The sequence below is a fragment of the Cyanistes caeruleus genome, chromosome 30, assembly GCF_971803275.1.
Source record: "Cyanistes caeruleus chromosome 30, bCyaCae1.hap1.1, whole genome shotgun sequence".
NCBI lineage: Eukaryota > Metazoa > Chordata > Aves > Passeriformes > Paridae > Cyanistes > Cyanistes caeruleus.
Window position 1 is genome coordinate 2,018,726 of NC_141730.1, and position 24,556 is coordinate 2,043,281.

Here is a 24,556-nt window from a genome sequence, read left to right on the forward strand (position 1 = left end):
GCGCTGAGAAACTTCAACTTTATTAACTCAGAACCACAAATAGTGCAACGGAACAGCCGAACAAGGCGAGGGAACCGGGAAGTCCCGGTAACGGAAAGGGCACCGGCGGCGCTCGGAACCGGCGTGTCGTGTCCCGACAAGAGGCACAAGCGGAGATCCCCGCGGTTTGTCGGTGCGGCCTCCCGGAGGGCTCCGGAGAGGGGACTGCACCTGGTGGTGGCACCGGGAACGGCTCCCGGTCACCTGGAGGGTGACACCGGGAGCAGCTCCCGGTCACCGTGCCGGTGGCACCGGGCACAGGCAGCTTCAGGTGACCGTCAGGATGTCCCCGGGCACGGCGGCGGAGGGGTCCGGGGGTCCCGGCTCCGTTCTCCCGGGGCAGGGAACGCAGCACCGGGAGCGGCGTCACCGGAGCGCCCCGGGCTCACCGGGGGGGCTGCGGGGGGACGGGGCACCGGCACCGGCACCGGGGCTCGGGGGGGTCCCGGCACCGGCACCGGGGCTCGGGGGGGTCCCGGCACCGGCACCGGGGCTCGGGGGGGAGGCACAGCCCAGATCGTCCTGCCCGGGAAAAACGGGATGAGCCCCACGGGACACCGGGGGGACACCGGGAGGGGAACGGGGAGGGCACTGGGGACACTGGGAGGGGACACTGGGGGGGGGATACTGGGGGGGCACTGGGGACACCGGGGACACCGGGGGGACACTGGGAGGGGACACCGGGAGGGGAACGGGGAGGGCACTGGGGACACAGGGAGGGGACACTGGGAGAGCACCAAGAGGGGACACCGGGGGGACACTGGGAGGGGGCACCGGGGACACCGGGAGGGGACACCGGGGGGGCACCAGGAGGGGACACTGGGGGGGCACTGGGGACACCAGGAGGGCACTGGGGGGACACCAGGAGGGGACCGGGGAAGGCACTGGGGACACCGGGAGGGGACACCGGGAGGGCACCGGGAGGGCACTGGGGGGACACCGGGAGGGGATTGGGGAGGGCACTGGGGACACTGGGGGGGCACTGGGGACACCGGGGGACACCGGGAGGGGACACCAGGGACACCGGGAGGGGACACCAGGGACACCGAGGGGACACCGGGGACACCGGGAGGGGACACTGGGGGACACCGGGGATACCGAGGGGACACCGGGGATACCGAGGGGGCACCGGGGACACCGGGGGGGCACCGGGGACACCAGGAGGGGACACCGGGAGGGGATACTGAGGGGACACCGGGGGACACCGGGGGGGGGCACCGGGGGGGGGCACCGGGGGACACCAGGAGGGGACACCAGGGACACCGGGGGACACTGGGGGGGCACGGGGGGACACCAGGAGGGGACACCAGGAGGGGACACCGAGGGGACACCGAGGGGACACCGGGGGACACCGGGAGCAGCTCACTGAGGGCTCCTCGGGGGGACCGGGAACGGCGTAACCCAAACGCACCAGCTCTGCTCCCACATCCAGGCTCTGCGGGAACAACCGCAACAGTGGGAACGGGAACAACCGGAACAACCGGAACAGTGGGAATGGGAACAATAGGAACAATGGGAATGAGAACAATGGGAACGGGAACAACCGGAACAACGGGAACAACCGCAACAACCGGAACAATGGGAATGGGAACAACCGCAACAATGGGAATGGGAACAGTGGGAACGGGAACAACCGGAACAACCGGAACAGTGGGAATAGGAACAACCGGAACAACTGCAACAGTGGAAATGGGAACAACCGGAACAGTGGGAATAGGAACAACCGGAACAACTGCAACAGTGGAAATGGGAACAACCGGAACAGTGGGAATGGGAACAATGGGAACAACCGGAACAGTGGGAATGGGAACAATGGGAACAACCGGAACAATGGGAATGGGAACGGGAATGGGGACAGGGCCAGCAGGGGGACAGCAGCAGGACAAGGGACACTGGTGACACAGGTGACAGGTGACACAGGTGACACACCTGTCCCTGGCGCTGGGTGAACAGCCGCACGCTGGGCCGGGGCTCAGGGACAGGGGACAGTGGTGACAGAGGTGACACAGGTGACACAGGTGACAGACACAGGTGACAGACACAGGTGACAGGTGACACAGGTGACAGAGGTGCCACACCTGTCCCTGGCGCTGGGTGAACAGCCGCACGCTGGGCCGGGGCTCAGGGAACAGGGGACAGTGGTGACACAGGTGACACAGGTGACAGACACAGGTGACACAGGTGACAGAGGTGACAGACACAGGTGACAGAGGTGACACAGGTGACACAGGTGACTGACACAGGTGACAGACACAGGTGACACAGGTGCCACACCTGTCCCTGGCGCTGGGTGAACAGCCGCACGCTGGGCCGGGGCTCAGGGAACAGGGGACAGTGGTGACAGAGGTGACACAGGTGACAGACACAGGTGACAGACACAGGTGACAGGTGACACAGGTGACACAGGTGCCACACCTGTCCCTGGCGCTGGGTGAACAGCCGCACGCTGGGCCGGGGCCCCAGGCCGCTCTGGCTGTAGCTGCAGATCTGCGCCACCAGCGGCGTCCACTGCGCGCAGTGAGTGAGGCGATCAAACTCGTCCAGAGCCGCCTCCTGCCAGCCCTCGCCTGCGGGGACAGCGACAGCGTGGGGACAGGGACAGGGACACTGCAGGGACAGGGACACCGTGGGGACACTGCGGGGACAGGGACAGCGTGGGGACAGGGACACCGTGGGGACACTGTGGGGACAGGGACAGCGTGGGGACAGGGACAGCATGGGGACACTGTGGGGACAGGGACAGCGTGGGGACAGGGACAGCATGGGGACAGGGACAGCGTGGGGACAGGGACACTGCGGGGACAGGGACAGCGTGGGGACAGGGACAGCGTGGGGACAGGGACACTGCGGGGACAGGGACACTGCGGGGACAGGGACAGCGTGGGGACAGGGACAGCGTGGGGACACTGCGGGGACAGGGACACTGCGGGGACAGGGACACCGTGGGGACAGGGACACCATGGGGACAGGGACACCCTGGGGACAGGGACACCCTGGGGACAGGGACACTGCGGGGACAGGGACACCGTGGGGATGGTGGGGACACTGTGAGGAACGGTGCTAGACAGGGCCATGGGCCACCCCCCGAGGTGACAGAGCCATGTGCCACCCCCAGGAGGTGACAGGGCTGTGTGTCACCCCCAGGAGGTGACAGGGCTGTGTGTCACCCCCAGGAGGTGACAAGCCCATGTGCCACCCCCCGAGGTGACAGAGCCATGTGCCACCCCCAGAGGTGACAGGGCCGTGTGCCACCCCCAGAGGTGACAGAGCCATGTGCCACCCCCGCTCACCGTTGGGGACAATCCCGGCCAGGCTGCACTCGATGGCCTGGAAGGGCAGGCTCAGGAAGTCGCTCCTGCAAGGACACGGGTGAGGACACTCCCAGGGGACAGGGACATTCCCCAGGAGTGTCACCCCCTGCCACACCTGAGGGCCCGCAGAGCCTCGGGGGGAGCCTCGCCGTTGTCCCCAAAGTCCACGTAGTACAGGTCCAGGTGGCCGCTGTCCAGCGTCCCCAGGACACGCGCCCGGTACCACTCGCCATCCTCCAGGTACGGAGCGGCCACGATGTCACCGGGGTGGAGGGACGGGGGTGGCACCTGGGGACACGGGGACAGTCAGGGGGACATGGGGACAGTCAGGGGGACAGCAGGGGACAGTGCTGGGACAGCAGGGGACAGCAGGGGACAGGAGGGGACAGTGCTGGGACAGGAGGGGACAGCAGGGGACAAGAGGGGACAAGGGACAGAAGAGGACAAGGGACGAGGGGACAGTGCTGGGACAGGAGGGGACAGTGTTGCGACAGGAGGGGACAGTGCTGGGACAGGAGGGGACAGGATGGGACAGGATGGGACAGGAGGGGACAAGGGACATGGGGGACATTGCTCAGACAAGAGGGGACACGGGATGGGGAGGGGGGACACGGGATAAGGGACAGAGCTGGACATGGGATGGGGTAAAGGGACATGGAGGGGACACGGAGGGGACACAGAGGGGACATGGAGGGGACACAGAAGGGACAGAGGGGACACTGAGGGGACACAGAAGGGACACAGGGGACACACAGGGGACACACAGGGGACACAGAAGGGACACAAAGGGAACACAGAAGGGACACACAGGGGACACACAGGGGACACTGCAGGGACACAGAAGGGACACTGCAGGGACACAGAAGGGACACACAGGGGGCACAGAGGGGACAGAGGGGACACAGAGGGGACAGAGGGGACACAGAAGGGACAGAGGGGACACTGCGGGGACACAGAGGGGACACAGAGGGGACAGAGGGGACACAGAAGGGACACAGGGGACACACAGGGGACACACAGAGGACACAGGGGACACTGAGGGGACACAGAGGGGACAGAGGGGACACTGAGGGGACACAGGGGACACTGCAGGGACACAGAAGGGACACAGGGGGCACAGAAGGGACAGAGGGGACACAGAAGGGACAGAGGGGACACACAGAGGACACAGGGGACACTGAGGGGACACAGAAGGGACAGAGGGGACACACAGAGGACACAGGGGACACTGAGGGGACACTGCGGGGACCCACGGCGGGGCTGCTCTGGTAGAAGTGCCCCATCTCGGCTGTCAGCTTGTCCAGCTGCAGGCTGCGCGTCCCCAGCAGCTGGATCCAGAAGTGCCCGGGGCTCTCGGCAGCCGACACGTAAACGTCCAGGTGTTCATCCGCGGGGAAGCTGAAATCCGGGCTGGGCACTGCGGGCAGCCACCCAAATCCACACAAAATCACCCGAAATCACCCCAAATCACCCCAAATCCATCCCAAATCCACACAAAATCACCCAAATCCATCCCAAATCACCCCAAATCCACCCAAAATCACCCCAAATCCACACAAAATCACCCGAAATCACCCCAAATCCATCCCAAATCCACCCAAAATCACCCAAAATCACCCCAAATCCACCCAAAATCACCCCAAATCCACACAAAATCACCCAAAATCCACACAAAATCACCCAAAATCACCCAAAATCCACCCAAAATCACCCAAAATCCATCCCAAATCACTCAAAATCCACCCAAATCCACCCAAAATCACCCCAAATCACCCCAAATCCATCCCAAATCACTCAAAATCCACCCAAAATCACCCCAAATCACCCAAAATCACCCCAAATCCATCACAAATCACTCAAAACCCACCCAAATCCACATAAAATCACCCAAAATCACCCCAAATCACCCCAAATCCACCCAAAATCACCCAAAATCACCCCAAATCCACCCAAAATCACCCAAAATCCACCCCAAATCACCCCAAATCCACCCAAAATCACCCAAAATCCACCCCAAATCACCCAAATCCACACCCAAATCCACACCAAATCTCCCAAAATCCATCCCAAATCCACCCAAAATCACCCAAAATCCACCCAAATCCACACAAAATCACCCAAAATCCATCCCAAATCACTCAAAATCACCCCAAATCCACCCCAAATCACCCAAATCCACACCCAAATCTCCCAAAATCCACACAAATCCACCCAAAATCACCCAAAATCCATCCCAAATCCATCCCCAAATCACCCCAAATCCACCCAAAATCACCCAAAATCCATCCCAAATCACTCAAAATCACCCCAAATCCACACCAAATCACCCAAAATCCACACAAAATCACCCAAAATCCATCCCAAATCACTCAAAATCACCCCAAATCCACCCAAAATCACCCAAAATCCACACAAAATCACCCAAAATCCATCCCAAATCACTCAAAATCATCCCAAATCCACCCAAAATCACTCAAAATCCATCCCAAATCACCCCAAATCCACCCAAAATCCACCCAAATCCACACAAAGGCACCCGAAATCCACACAAAATCACCCAAAATCACCCCAAATCCACCCAAAATCCATCCCAAATCCACCCAAAGTCACCCAAAATCCACCCAAAATTACTCAAAATCCACCCAAAATCACCCGAAATCCATCCAAAATCCACACAAAATCCACACAAAATCCACCCAAAGTCACCCAAAATCCACCCAAAATCCATCCCAAATAACTCAAAATCACCCCAAATCCACCCAAAATCACCCAAAATCCACACAAAATCCACACAAAATCCACACAAAATCCACCCAAAATCACCCAAAATCCACCCCAAATCACCCAAATCCACCCAAAATCACCCAAAATCCACCCAAAATCACCCCAAATCCACCCCAAATCTCCCAAAATCCCACCGGGAAAGGCACGGGGAGGACGGAGGGAACCCCCCAGGATCCCAGGAGCCCCCTCCCCTCCCACCATTCCCAATTTCCCCTGGAATTCCCCCAGCGCCGCTCTCACCCTCAAACTTGGGCACCGGCGGCTCCCGGGGCTCCGGGCCCGGCTCCGGGCCCTGGCTCGGTGTCCCCGTGTCCCAGCTCGGTGTCCCCGTGTCCCAGCTCGGTGTCCCCGTGTCCCAGCTCCGTGTCTCCATGTCCTGTCTCGGTGTCTCCAGGCCCTGTCTCGGTGTCTCCAGGCCCCGGCTCGGTGTCCCCGTGCCCTGGCTCGGTGTCCCCGTGCTCTGTCTCGGTGTCTCCATGCCCTGTCTCGGTGTCCCCGTGTCCTGTCTCGGCGTCCCCGTTCTCGGTGTCCCCGTGCCCTGGCTCGGTGTCCCCGTGCCCTGTCTCGGTGTCCCCGTGCCCTGTCTCAGTGTCTCCATGCCCTGTCTCGGTGTCCCCGTGCTCTGTCTCGGTGTCCCCGTGTCCCAGCTCGGTGTCCCCGTGCTCTGTCTCGGTGTCCCCGTGCTCTGTCTCGGTGTCCCCGTGCCCTGTCTCGGTGTCTCCGCTGCCCACTCGGTGTCCCAGCGCTCCTGGCAGCCCCCGGGGCCGGTGGCAGCGGCCGGGGGTGGCCCCGGTGGCTCCCGGCGGCTGCCCAGGGGCTGCTTCCGCGGGCAGCGAGCGGCCGCCGCCTGTGCCAGCTCCGAGCGGAACGCCTGTTCCTCCGACAGCTTCTCCAGGATCAGCCTCTGCAAGGATCCGGGCAGCGGATCGGGGACAGCCGCGCTCCGGAGAGCCCAACAACCCCCGGAGCCGTGTGGGACTGACAGGTCACAACAACCCAGATCCGTGTGGGACTGACAGGTCACAACAACCCAGATCCGTGTGGGACTGACAGGTCACAACAACCCCCGGATCAGTGTGGGACTGACAGGTCACAACAACCCCCGGAGCCGTGTGGGACTGACAGGTCACAACAACCCCCGGAGCCGTGTGGGACTGACAGGCCACAACAACCCCCGGAGCCGTGTGGGACTGACAGGTCACAACAACCCAGAGCCGTGTGGGACTGACAGGTCACAACAACCCCCGGATTGGTGTGGGATTGACAGGTCACAACAACCCAGAGCCGTGTGGGACTGACAGGTCACAACAACCCCCGGAGCCGTGTGGGACTGACAGGCCACAACAACCCCCGGAGCCGTGTGGGACTGACAGGTCACAACAACCCAGATCTGTGTGGGACTGACAGGTCACAACAACCCCAATCCGTGTGGGACTGACAGGTCACAACAACCCCCGGAGCCGTGTGGGACTGACAGGTCACAACAACCCCCGGATTGGTGTGGGATTGACAGGTCACAACAACCCCCGGAGCCGTGTGGGACTGACAGGTCACAACAACCCCCGGAGCCATGTGGGACTGACAGGTCACAACAACCCCCGGAGCCATGTGGGACTGACAGGTCACAACAACCCCCGGAGCCGTGTGGGACTGACAGGTCACAACAACCCAGAGCCGTGTGGGATCAAATGGTGACAACAACCCAAATCGGTTTGGGATCACGCGATCAAAAGAACCCGAAGGGCACGAGGAGGATCCCGAGGGCACAGAGAGGATCCCGAGGGGATGAGGAGGATCCCAGGGGCACAGGGAGGATCCTGAGGGGATCAAGAGGATCCCGAGGGGATGAGGAGGATCCCAAGGGGGTCAAGAGGATCCCAAGGGGATCAAGAGGATCCTGAGGGGATCAAGAGGATCCCGAGGGCACAGGGAGGATCCCGAGGGCACAGAGAGGATCCCGAGGGCACAGGGAGGATCCTGAGGGGATCAAGAGGATCCCAAGGGGATCAAGAGGATCCCAAGGGCACAGGCAGGATCCTGAGGGGATCAAGAGGATCCCAGGGGCACGGGGAGGATCCCGAGGCTCCGATCCACGCTCACCTTGGCCACCTCCACCTCCTTGCGCGTGCCCAGCAGGCGGATGCAGCGCAGCGGGGCCAGGCTGGCCCCGGGCTCCTGGCCGCACTCCACGCGAGCCCCCGAGCTCCGGCAGATCTCCCGCACCGTCTCCCCACCGCGGCCTGCGGGAAATCGGGGAGCGGGAACCGGAGAGCCCCGGGAGCTCCGGGACAGGAAACCAGGCCAGGGGAAAGGGGAGGAAAGGATCGGGGTGGGAAAACAGTCTGGGATGTCGGGAAAGGGTTGGGAATGGGGTCTGGGATGTCGGGAAAGGGTTGGGAATGGAGTCTGGGATGTTGGGAAAGGGTTGGGAATGGAGTCTGGGATGTTGGGAAAGGGTTGGGAATGGAGTCTGGGATGTTGGGAAAGGGGTGGGAATGGAGTCTGGGATGTCGGGAAAGGGGTGGGAATGGAGTCTGGGATGTCGGGAAAGGGTGAGAGAAGAGTCTGGGATGTTGGGAAAGGGGTGGGAAGGGAGTCCAGGATGTTGGGAAAGGGGTGGGAAATGAGTCTGGGGGATGCAGGGGTGGGAATGGAGTCTGGGATGTTGGGAAAGGGGTGGGAATGGAGTCTGGGATGTCGGGAAAGGGTTGGGAATGGGGTCTGGGATGTTGGGAAAGGGATGGGAAATGAGTCTGGGGGATGCAGGGGTGGGAATGGAGTCTGGGATGTTGGGAAAGGGGTGGGAAGGGAGTCTGGGATGTCGGGAAAGGGTTGGGAAGGGAGTCCAGGATGTTGGGAAAAGGGTGGGAAAACAGTCTGTGATGTTGGGAAAAGGGATGGGAAATGAGTCTGGGGGATGCAGGGGTGGGAAGGGAGTCCAAGATGTCGGGAAAGGGTTGGGAAGGGAGTCTGGGATGTTGGGAAAAGGGTGAGAGAAGAGTCTGGGATGTGGGGAAAGGGTTGGGAATGGGGTCTGGGATGTCGGGAAAGGGTTGGGAAGGGAGTCCGGGATGTCGGGAAAAGGGTGGGAAACCACTCTAAGATGTTGGGAAAGGAGTGGGAAGGGAGTCTGGGATGTTGGGAAAGGGGTGGGAAATGAGTCTGGGGGATGCAGGGTTGGGAATGGAGTCTGGGATGTTGGGAAAGGGGTGGGGATGGAGTCTGGGATGTTGGGAAAGGGGTGGGAAGGGAGTTTGGGATGTTGGGAAAGGGGTGGGGATGGAGTCTGGGATGTTGGGAAAGGGGTGGGAAGGGAGTGTGGGGTGGGGAGGGGGAAAGAATGGAAAGGCCCCCTGGGATAAGGGGAAAGGCAGGGAAAGGCTCCTGGGACTAACAGGAAAGGAAATTCCCACAAGGAATAGGGAGAAAGGAGTGGAAGACCCCCCAGGATGGGATGGAAGGGCCCCCCAGGATGGGGAGAAGGCAGTGGAAGAGCCCCCAGGATGGGATGGAAGGGCCCCCCAGGATGGGGTGGAAGAGCCCCCCAGGATGGGGAGAAGGCAGTGGAAGAGCCCCCCAGGATGGGATGGAAGAGCCCCCCAGGATGGGATGGAAGGGCCCCCCAGGACTGGGATGGAAGAGCCCCCCAGGATGGGGTGGAAGGAGGGGGTGGAAGGGCCCCCCAGGATGGGATGGAAGAGACCCAGGATTAGCGGAAGAAGCGGTGGAAGGGCCCCTCAGGATTAGGGAGAAAGGGTGGAAAAGCCCCTGGGATTGGGGGAAGGACCCCCAGGATATGGGGTGGAAGAGCCCCAGGATTTGGGGAAGGGGATGGAAGAGCCCCAGGAGACTGAAAGGGACCCCCAGGATTGGGGATGGCCCTGGGGGTTGGGAAAGGCCCCTGGGGGAGTGCAAGGATCCCGGGATTTGGGAAGGCACAAAAGCTCCCTCAGGATTGGGGTTGAACCTGTGGGGGTGGAAGAATCCCAGGATTTGGGGTGTCCCAGGATTTTGGGGTTTCCCAAGGGACACAGAACCTTTCCCCCAGGATTTGGGGTTACCCAGGATTTGGGGTTTCCCAGGGGATACAGAATCTTTCCCCCAGGATTTGAGGTCCCCCAGGATTTGGGGAGTCCCAAGGGACACAGAACCTTTCCCCACAGGATTTGGGGTTCCCCAGGTTTTGGGGTGTCCCAAGGGACACAGAACCTTTCCCCCCAGGATTTGGGGTGTCCCAAGGGACACAGAACCTTTCCCCCCAGGATTTGGGGTTCCCCAAGGGATACAGAACCTTTCCCCCCAGGATTTGGGGTGTCCCAAGGGACACAGAACCTTTCCCCCCAGGATTTGGGGTGTCCCAAGGGACACAGAACCTTTCCCCCCAGGATTTGGGGTGTCCCAAGGGACACAGAACCTTTCCCCCCAGGATTTGGGGTTCCCCAAGGGATACAGAACCTTTCCCCCCAGGATTTGGGGTGTCCCAAGGGACACAGAACCTTTCCCCCCAGGATTTGGGGTTCCCCAAGGGATACAGAACCTTTCCCCCAGGATTTGGGGTGTCCCAAGGGACACAGAACCTTTCCCCCCAGGATTTGGGGTGTCCCAAGGGACACAGAACCTTTCCCCCCAGGTTTTGGGGTGCCCATACCGATGATCCTGCCCACGGCATGCTGGGGCACGCGCAGCTGCTCGGCCACGGGCGCGCTGTCGGCCACGATGCGCAGCACGGCCGCCCTGGCCCGGCACACCTGGCCCGGGGAGCCCGAGATCTGCACCAGGGACTGGCCCCCTTCCTCCTCCTCCTCCTCCTCCACGTCGATCTGGGCTCCCGTCTCCTGCCTCAGCTGCGGGGAGAGCGGGGATCCGCCATTCCCGGTGATCCCGGTGTCCCCGGTGATCCCAGTGATCCCAGTGCTCCCGGTGATCCCAGTGATCCCAGTGATCCCAGTGCTCCCGGTGATCCCAGTGATCCCGGTGATCCCATTGATCCCAGTGCTCCCGGTGATCCCAGTGCTCCCGGTGCTCCCGGTGATCCCAGTGATCCCGGTGATCCCGGTGTCCCCGGTGATCCCAGTGATCCCAGTGCTCCCGGTACCCCCAGTGATCCCGGTGATCCCAGTGATCCCGGTGATCCCGGTACCCCCAGTGATCCCGGTGCTCCCGGTGATCCCAGTGATCCCGGTACCCCCAGTGATCCCAGTGATCCCGGTGATCCCAGTACTCCGGGTGATCCCAGTGCTCCCAGTACGCCCAGTGATCCTGGTGATCCCATTGATCCCAGTGCTCCCGGTACCCCCAATGATCCTGGTGATCCCATTGATCCCAGTATTCCTGGTGATCCCAGTGATCCCGGTGCTCCCAGTGCTCCTGGTGCCCCCAGTGATCCCGGTGATCCCGGTGATCCCAGTGCTCCCAGTACCCCCAGTGCTCCTGGTGATCCCAGTGCTCCCGGTGATCCCAATGCTCCTGGTGATCCCTGTGCTCCTGGTGCCCCCGGTGCCCCCGGTGCCCCCGGTGCTCCCGGTGCCCCCGGTGCTCCCGGTGCTCCCGGTGCCCCCAGTGCTCCCGGTGCCCCCGGTGCTCCCGGTGCCCCCGGTGATCCCGGTGCCCCTGGTGATCCCGGTGCCCCCAGTGATCCCGGTGCCCCCGGTGCTCCCGGTGCCCCCAGTGCCCCCGGTGCTCCCGGTGCCCCGTCCCCGCCGCACACACCTGGTTGATGGTGGCTCCTCGGCGGCCGATCAGCGATTTCAGCGCCGTGCGGGGAACCCTCACTGCCACCTCCAGCCCCTCATCTGCCACCAAGGTCACCTGCGCCTCTGAGGGGACAGCGGAGGGTCCCCAAAGGCTCCCAGGGGGTCCCCAAAGGCTCCCCAGGGGGTCCCCAAAGGCTCCCAGGGGGTCCCCAAAAGGTCCCCGGGCGTGACAAAGGGACAGGAAGGGACTGGGACCTTCCCAGGGGGGTTACAAGGGAAATTCCAGAGGGAAAAGTGACTCCCACAGCCTCCCACTCCTCAGGAGATCCTGGCATGGTCCCCAAAGGGTCCCCGGGGTGTCCCCAGAAGGTCCCCAGGGGGTGACAAAGGGACAGGGACCTCCCTGAGAACATCACAAGGGAATTCCAAATGAGAAGAGTGACTCCAGCAGCCTCCCCTTCCCCAGGGTGTCCCCAAAGGGTCCTCAGGGTGTCCCCAAAAGGTCCCCAAAGGGTCCCCAGGGTGTCCCCAAAGGGTCCCCAGGGTGTCCCCAAAGGGTCCCCAGGGTGTCCCCAAGGGACACAGAGGGACAGGGACCCCTCGTAGGGTGGGTCCCACGGGAATTCCCAGCGGGAGAAGCGACCCCAGCAGCCTCCCCCTGCCCACGGAGAGCCCCGAGGCGGCTGCCGGGGGTCCCGTTCGGGCCCCGGTGCAGGGACCCGCACCCACCTCGGCTCTCCCGGTAGCGCCGGTACAGGATGTAGAGCACGGTGGCGGCGGCCGGGACGCCCAGGAGCAGGGCGGTTTTCTGCAGGCCGCTCAGGCTGTGCACGGAGCCCGCCATCGCCGCCTGCTTACCGGGCCGTTACCGGGCCGTTACCGGCAGGGGACTCCCCGGCCGTCTCTCCCTCACCCGTACCCTCACGGAGGGCTCGGCTCCGGGCCCGCCGGTGCAGGCCCCGGGCACGGTCAACCGGCAGCGGAGCCCCCGCAGGCACCGCGGCCGCGCCCCCCGGGTGGTCTCACGGTACCTGCAGGTATCGGAGCCACCCCCGGGGCCCGTCGCGACCCTGGTTCCGACCGGCCCGGACCCGGTTCGGGCCCGGCCGCGGTTCGGCTCCGATGCGGCCCCGGTGCCGCCGCCGCCGCCTCCCGCGCCGGGCCGCTGGCCACGCCTCCTCCTGCTCTCCACCAATCACATCGCTGCTCCTCCCGCCTCAGCCAATCACAGCGCAGCTCTGCACCGCCCCCATCCAATCACCGCCGGCGGAGCAGCGGCCAATCCCCGCGAGGCCGCCCACAGGAGGGGCGGGAAGGAAGCAGCCAATCAACGTTGAGTAGCGGATATTTAAACCAATCAGAGAACGAGAAAATGTGAATGTCCACCTCCCATTTTGAGTGACAGGCATGGGAGCCTATAGGAACTCCGAGCGCTGCGCGGGGCGGGGCTTTAATGCCGCCCCCGGTGTCCCCGCGTGTCCCCCGTGACGGAGCCCACGGACACGCGGTCCCCAAAAACGCCTTTATTTCCCTCAAACGCAGCCGCCGCCATTCCCCACTGACCCCCCGACACCGCGTGGGGTGGCCGTGGAACAGCCCGGGATTCGCCCGCGGGTGACAGGGACAGAGCAGGGCATCCACGGGTGACAGGGACAGAGCAGGGCACCCGCGGGTGACAGGGACAGCGGGCACCCACGGGTGACAGGGACAGAGCAGGGCACCCGCGGGTGACAGGGACAGAGCAGGGCACCCGCGGGTGACAGGGACAGAGCAGGGCACCCGCGGGTGACAGGGACAGAGCAGGGCACCCACGGGTGACAGGGACAGAGCAGGACACCCGCGGGTGACAGAGCCTCGCCCGTGGGTGGCGGGTCCCCTGCAGGTGACGCATTCCCGGCGAGAATTCCTGGGTGAGAGCACCCCGGGGCCGTCCCGGTGCCCCCGGTGCTCCCGGAGGTCCCGGTGATCCCGGAGGTCCCGGAGCTCCCGTTGATTCCGGTGCTCCCGGTGCTCCCGGTGCTCCCGGTGCCCCCGGAGGTCCCGGTGCTCCCGGAGGTCCCGGTGCTCCCGGTGCCCCCGGTGCTCCCGGTGCTCCCGGAGGTCCCGGTGCTCCCGGTGCTCCCGGTGCTCCCGGAGGTCCCGGTGCTCCCGGTGCTCCCGGTGCCCCCGGTGCTCCCGGTGCTCCCGGTGCTCCCGGAGCTCCCGGAGGTCCCGGTGCCCCCGGTGCTCCCGGTGCTCCCGGTGCTCCCGGAGCTCCCGGAGGTCCCGGTGCCCCCGGTGCTCCCGGTGCTCCCGGTGCTCCCGGAGCTCCCGGAGGTCCCGGTGCTCCCGGTGCTCCCGGTGCTCCCGGTGCTCCCGGTGCTCCCGGTGCTCCCGGAGGTCCCCGGGCCGCGCTCAGCGGGTCCCCGCGGGGCCCTCGGCGGGGTCGGGGGCGAAGAGCTCCCGGTAGAGCGGGGGGAAGGCGGCGGAGACCCCCCCGGGGTGGAGGCGGCGGAACGCCCGGACCTGCTCCAGGTGCTGCGAGCACAGAGCGCGGAGCCGGCCCGGGGCGGGCAGCTGGGGGGACACGGCCGTGACACACGGACACGCGTGGGGACACACGGACACGCGTGGGGACACACGGACACGCGTGGGGACACACGGACACGCGTGGGGACACGGCCGGGACACACGGACACGCGTGGGGACACACGGACACGCGTGGGGACACGGCCGGGACACACGGACACGCGTGGGGACACACGGACACGGCTGTGACACACGGACATGCGTGGGGACACGGCCGGGACACACGGACACGCGTGGGGACACACGGACACGCGTGGGGACACGGCCGGGACACACGGACACGCGTGGGGACACACGGACATGCGTGGGGACACGGCCGGGACACACGGACACGCGTGGGGACACGGCCGGGACACACGGACACGCGTGGGGACACACGGACACGGCCGGGACACACGGACACGGCCGGGACACACGGACACGCGTGGGGACACGGCCGTGACACACGGACACGTGTGGGGACACGGCCGGGACACACGGACACGTGTGGGGACACACGGACACGGCCGGGACACACGGACACAGCTGTGACACACGGACACGGCTGTGACACACGGACACGCGTGGGGACACACGGACACACGGACACGTGTGGGGACACACGGACACGGCCGGGACACACGGACACAGCTGTGACACACGGACACGGCTGTGACACACGGACACAGCTGTGACACACGGACACGGCTGGGACACACGGACACGCGTGGGGACACACGGACACGCGCACAGGGAACCCCCCCGACCCAGGGTCGCCCCCCGCCCACGCAGCTCCCGTTGTGCCCACGGCCCCCACCCTGTCCCCCAATGTCCCCAAACCCCCCCCAATGTCCCCACAATGTCCCCAAACCCCCCCCAATGTCCCCACAATGTCCCCAAACCCCCCCAATGTCCCCAAACCCCCGCCCTGCCCCTCCCCCATGCACAGGGACCCCCACCCTGACCCCCGCCCCCTTCCCCTCTGCTACCCCCTGTCCCCTCCTCGTGTCCCCCTGATGTCCCCCAATGTCCCCCCGTGTCCCCTCCCTGTGTCTCCCTGTGTCCCCTGGTGTCCCCTCCCTGATGTCCCCCCAATGTCCCCTCATGTTCCCCCTTGTCCCCCGATGTCCCCCCGTGTCCCCCAATGTCCCCCCGTGTCCCCTCCCCGTGTCCCCCTGTGTCCCCTGCTGTCCCCTCCCCGATGTCCCCCCAATGTCCCCTCATGTTCCCCCTTGTCCCCCCCCTGTCTCCTCCCCGTGTCCCCCCAATGTCCCCCAATGTCCCCCCAATGTCCCCCCGATGTCCCCCGGTGTCCCCCGGTGTCCCCACCCTGGCCAGGAGCCCCTCGCGGCGGGTCCGGCGCAGCAGGAGCCGGAAGGCGACATCCAGATGTCCCTGGAGCCGGGCCACCCTCGGCCTGTCCTGCAGCCACGGCCGGCCTGGGGACACCACACGGCTTGGGGACACCACAGGGCTTGGGGACACCACAGGGCTTAGGGACACGGACACGGCTTGGGGACACCACACGGCTTGGGGACACCACAGGGCTTGGGGACACCACAGGGCTTGGGGACACGGACACGGCTTGGGGACACGGACACGGGTGTGGGGACACCACAGGGCTTGGGGACACCACAGGGCTTGGGGACACCACAGGGCTTGGGGACACGGACACGGCTTGGGGACACCACACGGCTTGGGGACACCACACGGCTTGGGGACACCACACGGCTTGGGGACACGGACACAGGTTGGGGACACCACAGGGCTTGGGGACACCACAGGGGTATGGGGACACCCTGGGGGCACCCTGGGGACACCCTGGGGACACTTTGGGGACACCCTGGGGACACTTTGGGGACACCTTGGGGACACCCCTCCGCCCATCCCGCTTTAGGACGAACCCCGCGGCTTTGGGGCAAACCCTCCCTGGGGACCCCGTGGGGAGGGACACGGGGACACGGGGACACGGGGTGGGGACATGGGGTGGGGACACGGGGACACGGGGACACAGGGTGGGGACATGGGGTGGGGACACGGGGTGGGGACACGGGGACAGGGGGACACGGGGTGGGGACAGGGTTTGGGGACAGGGAGTGGGGACATGGGGGGACAGGCGGGTGACATTGAGGGGACAGAGGGTGACACTGCATGGACAGGAGGTGACACCGCGGGGACAGCAGGTGACACGGAGGGACAGGAGGTGACACAGCAGGTGACAGGAGGTGACACGGGTGACACAGCGGGTGACACAGCGGGTGACACAGGTGACACGGGTGACAGCGGGTGACACAGGTGACAGCAGGTGACACAGGTGACACAGGTGACACAGGTGACACGGGTGACACGGGTGACACGGGTGACAGCAGGTGACACAGCGGGTGACACAGCGGGTGACACGGGTGACACAGGTGACACGGGTGACACAGGTGACAGCAGGTGACACGGGTGACACAGGTGACACGGGTGACACGGGTGACAGCAGGTGACACGGGTGACAGCAGGTGACACGGGTGACACGGGTGACACAGGTGACACAGCGGGTGACACAGGTGACAGCAGGTGACACGGGTGACAGCAGGTGACAGCAGGTGACACGGCGGGTGACACAGCAGGTGACAGCAGGTGACAGCAGGTGACACAGCAGGTGACACAGCAGGTGACAGCAGGTGACAGCAGGTGACACAGGTGACACAGGTGACAGCAGGTGACACAGCAGGTGACAGCGGGTGACACAGGTGACAGCAGATGACACAGGTGACAGCAGGTGACACGGCGGGTGACACAGGTGACAGCAGGTGACACAGCAGGTGACACAGGTGACACGGGTGACACAGCAGGTGACACGGGTGACACAGGTGACACAGGTGACACAGCGGGTGACACAGGTGACACAGGTGACACAGGTGACAGCAGGTGACACAGCAGGTGACACAGCAGCTGACACGGGTGACACGGGTGACACGGGTGACACAGGTGACACAGGTGACACGGCGGGTGACACAGGTGACACGGGTGACACGGGTGACACGGGTGACACAGGTGACACAGGTGACACGGCGGGTGACACAGGTGACACAGGTGACACAGGTGACACAGCAGGTGACACAGCAGGTGACACAGGTGACACAGGTGACACAGCAGGTGACACGGCGGGTGACAGCAGGTGACACAGGTGACACAGCAGGTGACACAGGTGACAGCAGGTGACACGGCGGGTGACAGCAGGTGACACAGCAGGTGACACAGGTGACACAGGTGACACAGGTGACACAGGTGACACAGCAGGTGACACAGGTGACACAGCAGGTGACACAGGTGACACGGCGGGTGACACGGTGGCTGACCCGCGTTGACCAGCAGCAGCGCGCTCAGCAGGCCCAGCTCGCTCTCGGAGCAGCGCAGCGCGCTCAGGCTCTGCGCCAAGTCAAAGACGGACGCGACGAGCTCGGGACACCCTGGGGACAGCCCCGCGTCACCTCCTGTCCCCAGGGTGTCCCCAGGGTGTCCCCAGGGTGTCCCCAGGGTGTCCCCGCGGTGTCGCAGCCCTACCCAGCGAGCGGAAGAGCTCGGGCCCGGCCAGTTTGCCCTCGAACAGGACGGAGCGGGTGGCGGCGTCGAAGGCGCGGGACATCCGGACCAGGACAACCTCCATGGCACCTGTGTCACCCCCGCGGGGCGGCGACAGCGCTGCTGGCACCGGCGACAGCGCCACCGCCACCGCGGGATGCGGCGGGGCCCCCGCGGGGGTGGCCAGGGCCGGTGTCACCTCCGCAAGGGGAATGGAGGGGACTTTGGGGACTGTCACCTCCCCGAGGGACACACGGGACTGTCACGAGGGGTCAGGGTGGCTCTGGGGCTGGGGACAGTGGGATGGGGTGGCCCTGGGGCTGGGGACAGTGGGATGGGGTGGCCCTGGGGCTGGGGACAAGGGGGCGGAGTAGCCACAAGTCTGGGAATAAGGGGACAGGGTGGCCCCAGAGTTGGTGACAATGGAATGTGGTGGCCCTGGGGATGGGGACAATGGGTCAAGGTGGCCCCAGAGTTGGTGACAATGGGACAGGGTCCCCCTGGGGCTGGGGACAATGGGACAGGGTTCCCCTGGGGCTGGGGACAAGGGGTCAGGGTGGCCCTGGAGTTGGGGACAATGGGGCAGGGTGGCCCTGGGGCTGGGGACAATGGGTCAGGGTGGCCCTGGGGCTGGGGACAATGGGACGGGGTGGCCCTGGGGCTGGGGACAAGGGGTCAGGGTGGCCCTGGGGCTGGGGACAAGGGGTCAGGGTGGCCCTGGAGTTGGGGACAATGGGACGGGGTGGCTCTGGGGATGGGGACAATGGGTCAGGGTGGCCCTGGGGCTGGGGACAATGGGACGGGGTGGCCCTGGGCTGTGTCCCAGCATGTCACTGGGGTGGTGACAGTGGCGGTGGCCGCGTACCCGCCTTGAGCAGGACGATCTGGTCGTGCTGGCTGAGCTCCAGGAAGCCGCGCAGGCGCTTGGCGAACTCCACCACGCGCTCGATGGCCTCGGTGACACGGCGGGCACAGAGCTGCCACATCTCCGCCATGGGCTGCGGGACCGGCTGTCACCCCTGTGCCACCCCTGGGGACAGCCGTGTCCCCTGCCCGCCCCGCACCTGGCTCTGGAAGGCGCAGATCTCCTCACGGGTGAAGGTGGCCCAGCGGTGGCCCTGCAGCTCCTCGGCGCGGGGGTGGCACGTGGCACGGTGTGACAGCAGGACACTCTGAGTCAGCAGCTCTGAGGGGACACAGGTGGCACGGTGTGACAGCAGGACACTCAGAGGGGACACAGAGGTGGCACGGTGTGACGGCAGGACACTCAGAGGGGACACAGAGGTGGCACGGTGTGACAGCAGGACACTCAGAGGGGACACACAGGTGGCACGGTGTGACAGCAGGACACTCAGAGGGGACACAGAGGTGGCACGGTGTGACAGCAGGACACTCAGAGGGGACACAGAGGTGGCACGGTGTGACAGCAGGACACTGGATCAGCACACAGAGGGGACATGCAGGGCTTGGGGACAGGCATGGGGACAGGGAGGGTGGCCCTGTGTGTGGCCTTGGGGGGTGAGGGGTCACTGGTGTGAAGCACCCACAGGTGACAGAGCCAGGTGCCACCACCCACAGGTGACAGAGCCAGGTGCCACCACGACCCAGCATCCATCAGTGACAGAGCCGGGTGCCACCCCCATGGAGCACCCGCAGGTGACATCCCGAGGTGCCACCACCCACAGGTGCCAGCCCCGTGTCCCACCACCCCTGCCCGGACAGGTGACACTGTCACCCCCGCAGGTGACACCGCTGTCCCCGCAGATGACACCGCCACCCCCGCGGGTGACACCGCTGTCCCCGCAGGTGACACCGCCACCCCCGCAGGTGACACCGCTGTCCCCGCAGGTGACACAGTCAGCCCCGCAGGTGACACCGCTGTCCCCGCACGTGACACAGCCACCCCCGCAGGTGACACCGCTGTCCCCGCAGGTGACAATCTCCCGGCGCCACTCACCGATCTCCAGCCCCGCGGGTGACTCCGGGACGCCGCCGGTACCGGGGTGAGGGGCTGCCGCTGTCCCCGCTGTCCCCGCCCTGTCCCCGTCCCGTCCCCGCGTTGTCGCCTCCTCCGCGGGCCACGCCGGGCAGGGACACCCCGAGGGGACAGCGGGGGACAGCGGGGGACAGCGGCCAGCCGGGGGGGGCTCCGGGGGGCCCTGCTCCTCCCGCTTTTCCCGGTTTTCCAGCTGTTCCCGCTGTTCCAGCTGTTCCCGGTTTTCCCGTTTTTCCCGCTGTTCCAGCTGTTCCCGGTTTTCCAGCTGTTCCCGCTGTTCCAGCTGTTCCCGGTTTTCCAGCTGTTCCCGCTTTTCCCATTTTTCCCGGTTTTCCAGCTGTTCCAGCTGTTCCCGCTTTCGCAGCTGTTCCAGCGCCTCGGCCTGGAGCCGGTCCCGCTGCTGCTTGGACATGCGGCCGAACTTGACGGCTGCGGGGACAGCGGGGACAGCGGGGACAGCGGGTGACACGGGTGACACGGGTGACACAGGTGACACGGGTGACACTGGTGACACGGGTGACACGGGTGACACAGGTAACACGGGTGACACGGGTGACACAGGTGACACAGGTGACACGGGTGACACGGGTGACACAGGTGACACAGGTGACACGGGTGACACCCCAGAGTGTCCCGTCCCTTCCCCACCGACACCTCGGGCTGTCCCCAGGCTGTCCCCAGGTGGCGCCGGGACAGGGGACAGGTGTCCTGGGGTGGGGACAGGGGTCCTCAGGGGAGGGGACGGGGGTCTCCAGCTTTGGGGGACACCCGGGGCGGGTCCGGCTGTCCCCAGGGGCACAACCTGGTGTCCCCAGGCCCGGTGCCGGGTGTCCCCAGTGTCACGGGGTCATGGGGCACAGATGTCCCCAGCGGGTACAGATGTCCCCAGGGTCACGGGGCAGTGTCCCCAGTCGGTACAGATGTCCCCAGGGTCATGGGTCGGTGTCCCCAGGGTCACGGGGCAGTGTCCCCAGCGGGCACAGATGTCCCCAGGGTCACGGGGCAGTGTCCCCAGGGTCATGGGGCAGTGTCCCCAGAGGGCACAGAAGTCCCCAGGGTCATGGGGCAGTGTCCCCAGGGTCACGGGGTCATGGGGCACAGATGTCCCCAGCGGGTACAGATGTCCCCAGGGTCACGGGGCAGTGTCCCCAGGGTCACGGGGCAGTGTCCCCAGCGGGCACAGATGTCCCCAGGGTCATGGGTTGGTGTCCCCAGGGTCACGGGGCAGTGTCCCCAGTCGGCACAGATGTCCCCAGGAGCACAGGGCAGTGTCCCCAGCGGGCACAGATGTCCCCAGGGTCACGGGGCAGTGTCCCCAGGGGGTACAGATGTCCCCAGGGTCACGGGTCGGTGTCCCCAGGGTCACGGGGCAGTGTCCCCAGCGGGCACAGATGTCCCCAGGAGCACACAGCGGTGTCCCCAGGCCGGGTGCGGCTGTCCCCGCGCTGTCCCCGCGCTGTCCCCGCGCTGTCCCCGCAGTGTCACACACCGTGGCGGGACATGCCGAGGCTCAGGCACTTCTGCAGGCGACAGTGCTGGCAGCGCGTGCGGGTGGCGCGGTCGATGTCGCAGCGCTGCCCGCGGCTGCACGCCAGGCTCGGCCCGCGCCGCTCGCTGCGCCGGAAGAAACCCTGCGGTGACAGTGTGGCACCTGTGTCACCCGTGTGGCACCTGTGGCACCCGTGTGGCACCTGTGTCACCCGTGTGTCACCTGTGTCACACCGCGTCCCCCTTGTCCCCATAATCCCGCATGTCCCCAGTGCACCCCACATCCCCCTTTGTCACCCACATGTCCCCATGTCCTGCCATATTCCCCGTGTCCCCCTCGTGTCCCCCCCAATGTCCCCCAGTGTCCCCCAGCGTCCCCCCGCGTCCTCCCGTGTCCCCCCCGTGTCCCCTCGTGTCTCCCCAATGTCCCCCAATGTCCCCCGTGTCCCCCCGCATCCTCCCATGTCCTCCCGTGTCCCCTCGTGTCCCCCCAATGTCCCCCAATGTCCCCGTGTCACCCCCGTGTCACCCCAGTGTCCCCCCGTGTCCCCCATGTCCCCCCGTTCCCCTTTGTCCCCCCACATCCCCCCGTGTCACCCCCGTGTCCTCCATGTCACCCAATGTCACCCGTGTCCCCCCGCATCCTCCCATGTCCCCCCGTGTCCCCCATGTTCCCCCTTTGTCCCCCAGTCCCCCGTGTCCCCCAATGTCCCCCGTGTCCCCCCGTGTCCCCCAATGTCCCCCGTGTCCCCCCGTGTCCCCCAATGTCCCCCAATGTCCCCCCGTGTCCCCATGTCCCCCGTGTCCCCCAATGTCCCCCCGTGTCCCCCGTGTCCCCCAATGTCCCCCCGTGTCCCCCGTGTCCCCCCGTGTCCCCCCCTGTCCCTCCCGTGTCCCCCCGTGTCCCCCCGTGTCCCCCAATGTCCCCCCGTGTCCCCCGTGTCCCCCCGTGTCCCCCAATGTCCCCCATGTCCCCCAATGTCCCCCCGTGTCCCCCGTGTCCCCCAATGTCACCCGTGTCCTCCCGTGTCCCCCAATGTCCCCCCGTGTCCCCCGTGTCCCCCCGTGTCCCCCCCTGTCCCCCCGTGTCCCCCGTGTCCCCCAATGTCCCCCGTGTCCCCCCGTGTCCCCCAATGTCCCCCAATGTCCCCCCGTGTCCCCATGTCCCCCGTGTCCCCCAATGTCCCCCCGTGTCCCCCGTGTCCCCCAATGTCCCCCCGTGTCCCCCGTGTCCCCCCGTGTCCCCCCCTGTCCCTCCCGTGTCCCCCCGTGTCCCCCCGTGTCCCCCAATGTCCCCCATGTCCCCCAATGTCCCCCCGTGTCCCCCGTGTCCCTCGTGTCCCCCCGTGTCCCCCAATGTCCCCCGTGTCCCCCGTGTCCCCCAATGTCCCCCGTGTCCCCCGTGTCACCTTGCAGCCCTCGCAGGTGATGACCCCGTAGTGGATCCCGGAGGATTTGTCCCCGCAGATCTTGCAGGGAATCGCATCGATGTGAGCTGGGGGACACGGGGACACCGGCGCAGGGCCCTGTCACCACCTGCCACCCGTGGGGACACGGGGACACCGGCACGGGGCCCTGTCACCACCTGCCACCCGTGGGGACACGGGGACACCGGCACGGGGCCCTGTCACCACCTGCCACCCGTGGGGACACCGGCGCGGGGTCCCTGTCACCACCTGCCACCCGTGGGGACACCGGCACGGGGGCCCTGTCACCACCTGCCACCCGTGGGGACACGGGGACACCGGCACGGGGCCCTGTCACCACCTGCCACCCGTGGGGACACGGGGACACCGGCACGGGGCCCTGTCACCACCTGCCACCCGTGGGGACACGGGGACACCGGCGCGGGGTCCCTGTCACCACCTGCCACCCGTGGGGACACCGGCACGGGGTCCCTGTCACCACCTGCCACCCGTGGGGACACCGGCGCGGGGTCCCTGTCACCACCTGCCACCCGTGGGGACACGGGGACACCGGCACGGGGTCCCTGTCACCACCTGCCACCCGTGGGGACACGGGGACACCGGCACAGGGTCCCTGTCACCACCTGCCACCCGTGGGGACACCGGCACGGGGTCCCTGTCACCACCTGCCACCCGTGGGGACACCGGCACGGGGTCCCTGTCACCACCTGCCACCCGTGGGGACACCGGCACGGGGGCCCTGTCACCACCTGCCACCCGTGGGGACACGGGGACACCGGCACGGGGTCCCTGTCACCACCTGCCACCCGTGGGGACACCGGCGTGGGGTCCCTGTCACCACCTGCCACCCGTGGGGACACGGGGACACCGGCACGGGGCCCTGTCACCACCTGCCACCCGTGGGGACACCAGCACGGGGTCCCTGTCACCACCTGCCACCCGTGGGGACACCGGCGCGGGGTCCCTGTCACCACCTGCCACCCGTGGGGACACGGGGACACCGGCACGGGGTCCCTGTCACCACCTGCCACCCGTGGGGACACCGGCGCGGGGTCCCTGTCACCAACAGGCACCTGTGGGTGTCACCCGTGGTGCCACCCGTGTCCTCCCGTGCTCTCCCCAGGTTCAGGTGTCACCTGTGGCTTCACGTGTCCCCTCTGGGACCAGATGTCACCCGTGGGTGCCAACTGTGGCTTCACGTGTCCCCTGTGGGTGTCACCTGTGGGTGTCACCTGTGGGTTCATGTGTCCCCTGTGGGTGTCACCTGTGGCTTCACGTGTCCCCTGTGGGTGTCACCCGTGGGTGTCACCTGTGGCTTCACACGTCCCCTCTGGGACCAGGTGCCACCTCTGGGCTCCTGTGTCACCTCTGGAACCGAGTGTCACCTGTGTCCTCACGTGGCACCAGTGGGACATGTCCCCACTGTCCTCACGTGTCACCCGTGGCTTTGTGTGTCACCGCACGGCCCCACGCGCCCGCTGTCACCCCCCCGTGTCACCTCCCCACTGACATCCCCCCGTGGCTTCCTGTGTCACCTGTGTGCCACCCACGGTGTCACTGACAGACTGTCCCCTGTGGTGACAGTGTCCCCTTTGGTCACGGGTGTCCCTGGTGGGTCCAGCAGCACCCCTGGCCTGGGGTGTCCCCCTGGGGCTCGGGTGTCCCCAATGTCCCCAGTGTCCCCAATGTCCCCAATGTCCC

The 24,556-nt window shown here is 65.9% G+C and overlaps 2 protein-coding genes across 3 annotated transcripts; both read right to left on the bottom strand.

Moving 5' to 3' along the window:
* Positions 1-4: 4 nt before the first annotated feature.
* Positions 5-13,086, bottom strand: TDRKH (tudor and KH domain containing). 2 transcript variants are annotated; one of them, XM_086866284.1, is made up of 12 exons: positions 12,859-13,086; positions 12,557-12,680; positions 11,844-11,950; positions 10,783-10,978; positions 8,235-8,374; positions 6,375-7,038; positions 4,604-4,767; positions 3,466-3,638; positions 3,330-3,394; positions 2,455-2,606; positions 1,406-1,474; positions 5-561 (listed from the first exon to the last, which is right to left on the bottom strand). In XM_086866284.1, exons 2-12 carry the CDS (start codon positions 12,669-12,671, stop codon positions 406-408), a joined length of 2,001 nt encoding a protein of 666 aa, XP_086722410.1. In that variant the 5' UTR covers positions 12,672-12,680; positions 12,859-13,086; the 3' UTR covers positions 5-405. The 2 variants fall into 2 exon arrangements, with proteins under 2 accessions (XP_086722410.1, XP_086722409.1); XM_086866283.1 differs by having other exon boundaries at positions 12,557-12,677; positions 12,859-13,085.
* Positions 13,087-14,142: 1,056 nt separating this feature from the next.
* On the bottom strand, positions 14,143-23,091 carry RORC (RAR related orphan receptor C). Its single transcript, XM_086866336.1, has 9 exons — positions 22,838-23,091; positions 21,430-21,571; positions 19,902-20,369; positions 19,009-19,130; positions 18,810-18,942; positions 17,927-18,034; positions 17,722-17,832; positions 15,704-15,813; positions 14,143-14,383 (listed from the first exon to the last, which is right to left on the bottom strand). The coding sequence occupies exons 2-9, from the start codon at positions 21,440-21,442 to the stop codon at positions 14,222-14,224; spliced, it is 1,227 nt and encodes a 408-aa protein (XP_086722462.1). The 5' UTR covers positions 21,443-21,571; positions 22,838-23,091; the 3' UTR covers positions 14,143-14,221.
* Between the last annotated feature and the right edge of the window lie 1,465 nt (positions 23,092-24,556).